General features: G+C 41.7%; 1 protein-coding gene across 1 annotated transcript; it reads left to right on the top strand.

The window, feature by feature from the left end:
* The first annotated feature begins 10,242 nt into the window (after positions 1 to 10,242).
* On the top strand, positions 10,243 to 11,199 carry LOC115635229 (olfactory receptor 11A1-like). Its single transcript, XM_030533609.1, has one exon. It carries the CDS (start codon positions 10,243 to 10,245, stop codon positions 11,197 to 11,199), a length of 957 nt encoding a protein of 318 aa, XP_030389469.1.
* Positions 11,200 to 11,979: the final 780 nt, after the last annotated feature.

Raw genomic sequence — 11,979 nt, 5'->3', positions numbered from 1 at the left:
CAGGGTTGTGAGTTTAATCCTTGAGGAGGCCATTTAGGGATCTAGGGCAAAAATCTATCTGGGGATTGGTCCTGCTCTGAGCAGGGGGTTGGACTAGATGGCCTTCTGAAGTCCCTTCCAACCCTGATATTCTATGGCTGCAATTTGACAGTATTGGCCTCAAGGAGCTATCCACTTATGACCACTCTGGACAGCAGTCTGAACTCAGATGCACTGGCCAAGTAGACAGGAAAAGCCCTGTAAACCTTTGTATTATCATTTCCTATTTGCCCAGCATGGAGTGCCAATCAGCACAGCTGACCATAAGTCCCAGAATCAAAAAAGAGCTCCAGCATGGACCGTATGGGAGATACTTAATCTGGTCTCTGTATGGGGAGATGAATCTATTCTATCAGAACTCTGTTCCAAAAGACAAAATGCCAAAGCATTTGAAAAAATCTCCAAGGCTATGATGGACAGAGGCCACTACAGAGACTCAACACAGTGCTGCGTGAAAGTTAAGGAGCTGAGACAAGCATAACAGAAAGTCAAAGAATCAAATGGACTCTCACGGAGGGAGGATGTGGGGACTGAGGACTCTAGCGATCCCACAGTTCCTGCGCTCTCTAAAAACTATTTGCATTCTTGGCTGAGCTCCCAATGCCTGAAGGGTCAAAAACATTGTCTCAGGTGGTTCAGGTTATATGTTGTCAGCCCCACTCCCCTCCTTGAAAAAAAAGGGGAAAAAATCATTTCTCACCTATTTTCAATGTCACTATATGTCTACTGGATGCTGCTGGCAGATGCAGTGCTGCAGCGCTACACAGCAGCATCCCCTTGCCTTGCCTTCCTGATGGAAGATGGTACAATATGACTGGTATCTGTCATCATCATCCCATGAGTGCTCCTGGCTGGCCTTGGTGAGATCAGCTGGGGGTGCTTGGGCAAAAATTGGAATGACTCCCGGTCATTCCCTTCTTTAAGCTTTGTCTCCTGGAGATTCAGTCCTGCCTGGAATATCATAGCAGCTGAAGGCTGTGCTCTCCTCCCCCTCCCCTTTAATGTCTAATGGAGATTCAGTCCTGCCTGGAATATTATAGCAGCTAGAGGCTGCCTCCCTCCTGTTTTATCTCTGATTGCAGACTCAATAAAGTCAGTGTTGTTTCTTATTCATGCATTCTTTATTACTTCATCACACAATGGGGGGATAACTGCCACTGTAGCCCAGGAGGGGTGGGGGAGGAGGGAAGCAACAGGTGGGTTTGTTGCAGGGGCACCCCCTAGAATGGCATGAAGCTCATCATTTCTGCAGGCTGTCTGGGGCTCTGACCCAGAGCAGCTGTTTGCCTCTCTGGTTCTTTAGTAGACTTGCCTAATATTCTAGGCAGGACTGACTCTACCTTTAGAAAAAACTTAAAGAAGGGAATGACCTGGGGAGTCATTCCCATTTTTGTCTATGCGCCCTCGGCTGACCTCACCGAGGCCAGCCAGGAGTACCCATGACAGCAGCAGATGGTACAATATGACTGGTAACTGTCATTGCCAACTTGCAAAGCAGCAGACAGTACAATATGACTGGTAACTGTCTCTGCTAACTTGCAAAGGCAAGGGATGCTGCAGTACCGTGTCTGTCAGCAGCATTCAGTAGACATACGGTGACAATGAAAAAAGGCTAAACGGGCTCCATGGTTGCCATGCTATGGCGTCTGCCAGGGCAATCCAGGGAAAAGGGCGTGAAATGATTGTCTGCCGTTGCTTTCACGGAGGGAGGATTGACCGACGACATTTACCCAGAATCACCCACGACACTGTTTTTGCCCCATCATGCACTGGGATCTCAACCCAGAATTCCAATGGGCGGAGGAGACTGCGGGAACTATGGGATAGCTACCCACAGTGCAACACTCCAGAATCTGACGCTAGCCTCAGTACATGGACACACATCGCTGAATTAATGTGCTTAGTGTGGCCGAGTACACTCGACTTTATACAATCTGTTTCCAAATATCGGTTTCTGTAAAATTGGAATAATCCCATAGTGTAGACATACCGTGATTCTTCTGTATTTCCAAAGTCTCATAGATGATATTCAAGTATTTTCTTCTGTTGTTTCATCCCTTGCATGCAGAAGACTGAGATTTTTCAGAGGCCCCTGTAAGATTTGGATGATTCCCATCAGTTTTGAGAACTGGGCTTCCAAATTCCTAAAGCAACTTCAAGAATTTCAATCATTGTCTTCTCCACAAACTGAGGCAACAGTTAAAGTGGTACCCCTTTTGTGTATAGAAAAGGCCATCTTCACCCAGGAATTTACACCCATTTAACTGAATCAGGACTTGTCTATATGGTGAGTTGTACTGGATTGGAAATTTCATCTGATTTATTTCAAGTAGCACAACCCCCAATTGCGTACACTCTTATTTTCTTTAAGAGTAACTTCTTTGGGTTTTTTAAGTCAATTAGGAACAATTTGAGCTAAAAAAATGGAAAGGGCTCAGAAAAGGGCTACGAGAATATTTCAAGGCCCAGAAAACCTGCCTTCCAGTGACAGATTTAAGAAGCTCCATCTGTTTAGTTTATCCAAGGGAAATTAAGGGTAGAAGTGGTCCGAATTGTTCTGCAAAACTTTTTTCCAGTCATAAAATGCCAACTCATCAAAATCAAAACTTTCACTGAAAATTATTCCAGTTCCTGCTTATGTTTCTCACACAGAAACAAGAGCCTAGAGTAGCTAATCATGGGTGTTGGTGATGTTGCTTCAAGTTCTTACTATCAGGATTTTTTTTTTTAATAGTGAGCATACTTAATTATTGGAACATTTATCTAGCGATGTTGGTGAATTCTCCATTGCTTGGAGTCTTTACATCAAGACTGATTTCTTGTCATTGCCCTGTGCTTTGCAGGAGGTCAGAGATGATTTATTAATGGGCACTGCTTCCCTTACAATTTATGAATGAGCCATTCATGCCCTGCAATAAGTATGTCCAAGCTGGAGTTTGCACCAGTCAGACTAAACCAGTTTAATGAAACTAAACCACTTTAATGAAAATGCTGCACGTTTGGTGTAGAGAAGGCCTCAGTTTAAAGACAACTGAAGTTAAACCCAGAGATATTTCTATGTGTGGACAAGGCTTGGAAAACAGAGAGAACATGCAAGTGCTTAAAAAACATTTAACGTCAATACAACTTTACAATACAACTTTCCAGTTCCCATGAGACGTAAAGCTGATTTAATGAGCCCATCTGAGTTACAGAGCTCTGAGCAATTCAAGGACTGTGTCCCCAATGCCATGATTTCATGTATAAAGAGCATACTCTGCAAACTGCACCTGTGGTCATAACGAGATCCAGCATGTTAGACTTCTATCTCTCCCACAGGCAGTAGGTTTAGTAACAGTAACCTCCAATAGCTCTGTAATACGCTTGGTTCTACTACCTGGAACTAGCTCTGATTTCAATCGGATCTGTTTGTTCAATGAAATTAGATTTCATTAAAAGATTGACTACTAGTATTCATTCCTGAATTGTTCTCTTGTCGTTTATTTTCTATTTTCGTGTAAATTAGGAGAGGAAACTGATGCCAATACCCTGAACACTGCCCGGGACTGATCGGGTAAGTGCATGCTATTTATATTCTATTGCACCTTGTGAGATGTGCCAGAAGGAAATTATGGCAAAAGAGACTATTCTGCAATTTTTGCCATTTTCCAAAGTGACCCTATAATTTTGGGTTCCTTGCATTTTGAGTGCCCAACTTTACACAGGGGCAAAGCATAGTAACACCATTGCTTTCCTTGTAGAATCTGACCTGAGAATTGTCTAAGTGAGGAACCAACGAAAAATCTGAATCTATAGACAATTTACTAAATTATAATAGATTCTAATTCTGACCTTCATTTCACCAGGTGTACATGATTATAACTTCATTCTTGGTTGCTGCAGTACCTTCCTCTCTGACCTCCCAGACAAGCACACTAACCCCCTAAACTCCTCTTTCTTTCGCATCACATTGGTCATGTAATCCCCCTATAAGTCCTTCCCTTGGCTTTCCAGCCAATATTATATCGTATTGAAGCTTTTTGTCACTGCCTTCAAAGCTCTACATAGTTCTCTGCCCCTCCCTCATGATCTTCTTGTCTAGCCTCTCAACCTCACCCACCCTCTGGCTGGATTCTGACCCGGTCACCTTCCTGCCACATTCCATGCAGTCACCGATTCATAGTCCAGCCTCCCCGAGCTCTTCCTACCCTCTTCACATGCAAGTGCTTCTTTAACCCCCAGCTCTGCCTCTCTGTGTTCACTGAATCTTGTAGCTATAGCTACATACATGAGTGAAAATTGTATGCATGTTGCCTCTGGTTATTCCCCTTCACCTCACCTCTGCCTACTTGCCTGTCCTTAAATTGGAAGTAACTCCAAGCAGGAATTGTCCTTCTGAGGTGTTTGGAGAGTGCCCAACACACTGTGCTTATCTGAACCTCTAGGCTCCTAATTACCTTTGAAAATCTGGCCTTTCAGTTCTTTGGAACATTTCACTCCCTCTCTAGACACCCGAGGAGAACACAAAATTCAAGTACAATTGTCTCTGATCCAGCTGTATTTTTTCTCAGATTTAGAATCCACATCATCCCTCCACCAGCATTGGATGCTACACCACGGTCACACCCAGACCAGATTTTTCACCAAGTGCCTTTTAATTGACAGGTAAGTGTTGATAAAAGCATAAGAATGGCCATACTGGCTCAGACAAATGGTCTATCTAGCCCAGTATCTTGTCTTCCGACAGTGGCCAACGCCAGATGCCCCAGAGGGAATGAACAGGACGGGTAATCATCAAGTGATCCGCTGCACATTGAGTGGATGTTGTCAGAGAACTATCCACAATTACGCCAAGATCTCTTTCTTTAGTGGTAACAGCTAATTTAGACCCCCATCATTTTATATGTATAGTTGGGATTATGTTTTCCATTGTGCATGACTTTGCATTTATCAATATTAAATTTCATCTGCCATTTTGTTGCCCAGTCACCTGATTTTGTGAGGTCCCTTTGTAACTCTTCACAGTCAGTTTTAGACTTAACTTGAGTAGTTTAGTGTTGTCTGAAAATGTTACCCCTTTTTCCAGATCGTTTATGTATATGTGAGCAGCACTGGTCCCAATACAGACTTCTTGGGGATATCACTATTTACCTCTCTGCATCTGAAAACTGACCATTTATTCCTACCCTTTGTTTCCTATCTTTTAACCAGTTACAGATCCATGAGAAGACCTTCCCTCTTCCCCCCTGGCAGCTTACTTTGTTTAAGAGTTACTTTCTGAAAATCGAAGTGCACTATATTCATTGGTGGCAGGTTTCAGATTGGTAACCATATTAGTCTGTATCAGCAAAAACAACGAGGAGCCTAAGGTGCCACAAGGACTCCTCATTGTTTATATTCACTGGATCACCCTTGTGCACGTGCCTGTTGGCGCCCCCCAAGAATTCTAGTAGATTGGTGAGGCATGATTTCCCTTTACAAAAACCATGTTGACTGTTCCCCAACAAATCGTGTTCATCTATGTTTCTGATAATTCTGTTATTTACTATAGTTTCAAACAATTTTCCCAGTATTGATATTAGGTTTACTGGCCTATCATTGCCAGGATCGGCTCTGGAGCCTTTTTAAAAAATTAATATCACATTAGCTATCCTCCAGTCATCTGGTACAAAATGATTTAAATGATAGTTTACATACCATAGTTAGTAGTTCTGCAATTTCACATTTGTGTTCCTTCAGAACTCTTGGGTGAATATCATCCGGTCCTGGTCAACTTGTTACTGTTTAGTTTGTCAATTTGTTCCAAGACCTCCTTTAATAACACTTCAATCTGGGACATTTCCTCAGATTTATCACCTAAAAAGAATGGCTCAGGTTTGGGAATCTCCTTCACATCCTCAGCAGTGAAAACGGATGCAAAGAGCTCATTTAGTTTCTCTGCAATGGCCTTATCTTCCTTGAGTGTTCCTTTAGCTTCTCGATCATCAGTGGCTCCACTGGTTTTTTAACAGACTTCCTGCAGCTGATGTATTTAAAAAAAAATTGCTGTTACTTTTTGAGTCTTTGGCTAGCTGTTCTTCAAATTCATTTTTGGCCTTTCTAATTATATTTTAACACTTCATTTGCCAGAGTTTATGCTCCTTTCTATTTTCCTCAATAGGATTTAACTTCCACTTTTAAAGGATGCCTTTTGGCACTCACTGCTTCTTTTATTTTGTTGTTTAGCTATGGTGGCACCTTTTCGGTCCTTTTAATATATTTTTAATTTGGGATATACATTTAAATTGGGTTTATATTATGGTGTCTTTAAAAAGTTTACATGCACTTTTGGCACTGTGCCTTTCAATTTCTGTTTAACTAACTTCCTCATTTTTGTGTAGTCTCCGTTTCTGAAGTTAAATAATCCCATGAGTGCAGGGGACTCTCAAGGTCCCTTCCAGTCCTATGATTCTATGATGGGCTGCAGTGGTGTTTTCCCCCCTCCCCCACAGGGATGTTAAATTTAATTATGTTATAGTCATTATTACCAAGCGGTTCAGCTATATTCACCTCTTGGACCAGATCCTGTGATCCCTTTAGGACTAGGACTGTCAATTAATCGCAGTTAACTCACACGATTAACTCAAAAAAAGTAATGGCGATTAAAAAATTAATCGTGATGAATCGCAGTTTTAATTGCACTGTTAAACAATCAAATATCAATTGAAATTTGTTAAATATTTTAGATGTTTTTCTACATTTTCATATATATTGTGTTCTGTGTTGTAAATGAAATCAAAGTAAACAAACTTGTTTCCCTTAGTGATTGGCTGATCGAGAAGTAGGACTGAGTAGACTTGTAGGCTCTGAAGTTTTACATTGTTTTGTTTTTGAGTAGAGTTATGTAACAAAAAAAATCTGTAGTTATAAGTTCAAATCTCACAGTAAAGACATTGCACTACAGTACTTGTAATAGGGGAATTGAAAAATACTATTTCTTTTGTTTATTACAGTGCAAATATTTGTAATCAAAAATAAATATAAAGTGAGCACTGTACACTTTGTATTCTGTGTTGTATGCATGCATCCGATGAAGTGGGATTCACCCATGAAGCTCATGCTCCACTACTTCTGTTAGTTTATAAGGTGCCACAGGACTCTTTGCTGCTTTTACAGATACAGACTAACATGGCTACCCCTCTAATATGTGTTGTAATTTAAATCAATATATTTGAAAATGTAGAAAATATTCAAAACTATTTAAATAAATGGCATTCTATTATTTTTAACAATGCAATTAATCTCAATTCATTTTTTAAATTGTTTGACAGCCCTATTTAGGACTAAATCAAGAATTGCCTCTCCCCTCGTATGGTTCAGGACTAGCTGCTCCAAGAAGAAGTCATTTATGGTGTCAAGAAACTTTGTCTCTGTGTCCAGTCCTGAGGTGACATGTACCCAGCCAATATGGGAATAGTTGAAATCCCTCAATATTATTGAGTTTTTTATTTTTATAGCCTCTCTAATCTCCCTGAGCATTTCAGGGTCACCATCACCATCCTGGTCAGGTGATCAGTAATATATCCCCACTTCTATATTCTCATTATTCAAGCATGGAATTACTATCCATAGAGAGTCTCTGGTACAGTTTGGTTCATTTAAGAGTTTTCCTTCATTTGATTCTATGCTTTGCTTCACATATAGTGCCACTCTCACACCAGCATGACCTGTTCTGTCCTTCCAATATATTTTGTACTCTGGTATTTACTGTGTCCCACTGATTATCCTCATTCCACCAAGTTTCTGTGATGCCTATTATATCAATGTCCTTATTTAATACAAGGCACTCTAGTTAACCCATCTTATTATTTAGACTTCTATCATTTGATAGAGGTATATTTGACTGGAATGTTTCAAAAAGGGGTTTTCAGAGGAAATGAAGTGAGTTATGCATCCAAATCCCATTGGTCTGAGTGTCTGAATCCATTAGGCTTAATTTCTCCAGCTTCCCCACTAGCATATTTCTTCTTTATTTTATTTTATTTTATTTTATTTTAAAGAAAATTACAAGAAAGCAAGCGTTACATGCAGAGCACCTGCGGTGATGGAAAGGGGCAGGAAAAGCTAAACTAATTCATCCTTGTGATTATCATACATTCATCAATTTTTATGGCCAGCTCGGATCACAAGGATTTTCTAGTCCGACGTCCTCCATTGCACAGATTTGGTGTAAAACGATGTGGCTCCAGTTATAGCACAATGGAGCTGGGGTGATTTTCACCAGCTCCGGGTCGTGCCCTGTGTTTGATGCTGATGTTTCTCTGTTATTTATTTATTTATTTATTTATTTATTTATTTATTTTGATGGGTACAAAAATAAAAAGTCTTGGGTGCCTGGACACAAACCTGTGCCATGCAGCCCACTATCCTCAGCCATGGAATTTGGAGTTGCTCTTGGATGTAGCTCTGGATTCTCACCCCTCTTCCCAAAGCTTTAGAGATCAAGGGATCAGATCAAAGATTTTGATAACACTTCCTCCCATTGTCTCCTCCTGTTCACTTCTTAATTCCAACATCGCAACTGGAAAGTCACTTGGAATCACTCTCTCTGTCACCTCTTTAACTCTTCCAATGCTTCTTAATTGTAAAGCTGTGTCCCCCCACTTGGGACACTGAAATGATAAAAACAGTAACAATTTCAATTCGGTGAGACTTCATCAGCATGGAACAGAGCTTCATCTTTCTTGCTTCATTTGTGGTGCGAAAAGGGGTTATTTAAAAATAGTTCCTTTGCAGAGCTGAGCTAAATTTAGTTACAAGGAGCCAGGTTTTTTTTTTAATGCTTTTAGGCTCCTAAAGATGCAGATAAGGTGCCTACTGAAATTTTTCAGATGCACTTAGGCACCTAACTCCCACTAATTATAATGGGAGTTAGGCACTTAAACTGCTTTGGTGTCATTGCCAATCCCACTAAGCAACTGTCTGCATCTTTAGGTGCCTGTATACCTTTGGAACTCTGGTCCCCAATTTTTTATTTAAATAAGGAAAATTATTGACAGTTCACATTATGTTCTTGCACAAATATTAAGAGTGGTTGGTGACTAATAAAAAGGTCTGGGGACCCAGCAGAACTGAGTCAGTGTATCATAATGCTCAGGGAGTTACAGGTGAGGTTTTTGTAGTTTAATTCCTACATGCCCACAGCATGTAAATATATAGGTGGAGATATTCAAAGGGACCTAATAGACTTGGATGCTCAATTAATGTGAACTTGGCATCCAAATACCCTAGGCAGCTTTGGAAAATCTCATCCACTGATCTGTGACAGTTCCATGGGTGATTGTTCCTCTCATTTTGATCCATTTGGCCCATCTTCCCTTGAATAGCTCCATGACTAATCTAATACGGGTAGTAAGACTTTCCGTTTCTCTCAGGTTTCAGAGTAGCAGCCGTGTTAGTCTGTATGGCAAAAAGAACAGGAGTACTTGTGTCACCTTAGAGACTAACAAATTTATTTCAACATAAGCTTTCATGGGCTACAGCTCACCTCTTTGGATGCATAGAATGAAACACACAGACAGAAGATATTTGTACATACAGAGAACATGAAAAGTGGTTTCTAATCCCAGTGACAGACTTGAAGGTGGCAATTTTGCACCAAAAAAATTTCAAAAACAGACTCCAAAGAGAGACTGCTGAACTCGAATTAATATGCAAATTAGACACAATTAACTTAGGTTTAAACAGAGACTGGGAATGGTTGGGTCATTACACTAATTGAATCTATTTCCCAATGTTAAGTTCTCCTCACATCTTCTATGGGTCATATGAATGATCACTTCAAAGGGTTTTTTTCTCCTGCTGATGATAGTTCGTCTCAATTGATTGGTCTCTTCCAGTTGGTATGCGTACTTCCACCTTTTCATGTTCTCTGTATGTATCAATATCTCCTGTCTGTGTGTTCCATTCTATGCATCCAAAGAAGTGAGCTGTAGCCCACGAAAGCTTATGCTGAAATAAATTTGTTAGTCTCTAAGGTGCTGCAAGTACTTTCTTTCTCTCAGTTTGTCAGTGGTGGTCAACCTTCCTCCCGTTGATGGGTGTTTGGTTTTGCAACCACAGTGATGAAAGCCATTCATTGACATAGGACTGCATTATAAAGGCTGAGTCTAGTCCCCGAATTGTTCTGATTTATTGTCTTTTGTGCTTGACTGGTGCACTGTGCTTTTTCTAGACATTGCGCACATGGCAGATGTTGAGAGGAGAAACCAAAGCGACGTTACAGAATTCATCCTCCGCGGGTTCAGGATCCTCTACCCATTCCAGATCGGTCCCTTTGTGCTGGTTCTGCTAACATACTTCACCACCATAACTGGGAACACTCTGATCATTGTTACCATTCTGGTTGACCGAGGCCTTCACACCCCCATGTATTTCTTCCTGGGGAATTTGTCCTTCTTGGATATCTGGTACACGTCCAACATCATCCCCAAAATGCTGCAAGGTTTCCTGGCTGAAAAGGGTGTGGTGATCTCCTTCAGTGGCTGTGTTATTCAGCTTTATATCTTTGGCTCCCAGGCAGCCACCGAGATCCTCCTGCTAACGGTGATGGCCTACGATCGCTACTTGGCGATATGCAACCCGCTGCGTTACACAGCCCTCATGAATGCGAGGGTGTGCGTCGAGCTGGCTTCCTGCTCTTGGCTGGGTGGCTTCCTCTTCAACCCAGTGATAATGGCCTGGATTTACAGGCTACGTTTCTGTGGCCCTAATGAAATCGACCATTTCTTCTGTGACTTCATGCCCCTGGTCAAGCTGTCATGCAGTGACACCCACCTGATCACCTTAGCAGCATTCTTACTCTCCTCTACAGCCACCCTGGTCCCCTTCCTGCTAACTCTGACATCCTACGCATTCATCATCACAGCAATAGTAAAAAACCCTTCCAGCACTGGGAGGTGGAAGGCCTTCTCCACTTGCACCTCCCACCTTATCGTGGTCAGTACTTTCTATGGGGCTCTGGCCATGGTCTACATGGTGCCGACGGCCAGCGCAGCCATCAACCTAAACAAAATATTCTCCCTTCTCTACAGCCTGGTCACCCCATTGCTCAACCCCCTGGTCTACTCTCTGAGAAACAAGGATGTGAATGATGCCCTGAGGACAATGGCCACTAGACTTCTGGATTTTCGAAGGAGGTAGAGCCAAAAAGGGAGCATGAGGGATTTAAAAATGAAAACTTCAGTAGAACCTCAGAGTTATGTACCCCTCCGGAATGGTTGTTCGTAACTCTGACATGTTCGTAACTCTGAACACAACATTATGGTGGTTCTTTCAAAAGTTTACAGCTGAACATTGACTTAATACAGCTTGGAAACTTTAGTGTGCAGAATAAAAATACTGCTCTCCCTTTAATTTTTTTAGTAATTTATGTTTAACACAGCACTGTACTGTATTTGCTTTTCTTTCCCCTCTGCTGCTGCCTGATGGGGTACTTTCAGTTCTAAACGAGGTGTGTGCTTGACCGGTCATTTCATAGGTCTGAAGTTCTATTGTCCTGTGCCGCATTCCCACCTGGTGTAAACTGACATAACCCTATTTGAATCAGTGGAGCTGTGCAAGTTAGTATTAGCTGCAGAGCTGGTCCATGCCCCTCCCCTCCCGCCACCCAGATTTAACAGATAAAACAATCCCGTGTTGTACTCCAGCTGCATCCTTAGCATAGAATCCTTGGCAAGGAGTTACTGGTCTACATCCTCCCAGTGCCTGTCACTCCACATGCTGCATTTGTCCTCCATGGACTGCAGTAACCTAGGGTTTGCTATCCATCAGGACAAAGGATGATTATGGTGTTTAGGTGCCTGAGAATTCAGGTAAAACACCTAGTGGGGGTTTTCAGAATAGCATCTGTTGATTTCAATGGGAGTCAGACACCTAGGTGTTAGTGGGCTTTCCCTCAACCCTCCCACTTCCCTGGTTCTT

Source organism: Gopherus evgoodei, chromosome 14 (genome assembly GCF_007399415.2).
Source record: "Gopherus evgoodei ecotype Sinaloan lineage chromosome 14, rGopEvg1_v1.p, whole genome shotgun sequence".
NCBI classification, from domain to species: Eukaryota; Metazoa; Chordata; order Testudines; family Testudinidae; genus Gopherus; species Gopherus evgoodei.
Note: the sequence above shows the minus strand (reverse complement) of the source record. Positions and strands in the feature narration are given on the sequence as shown.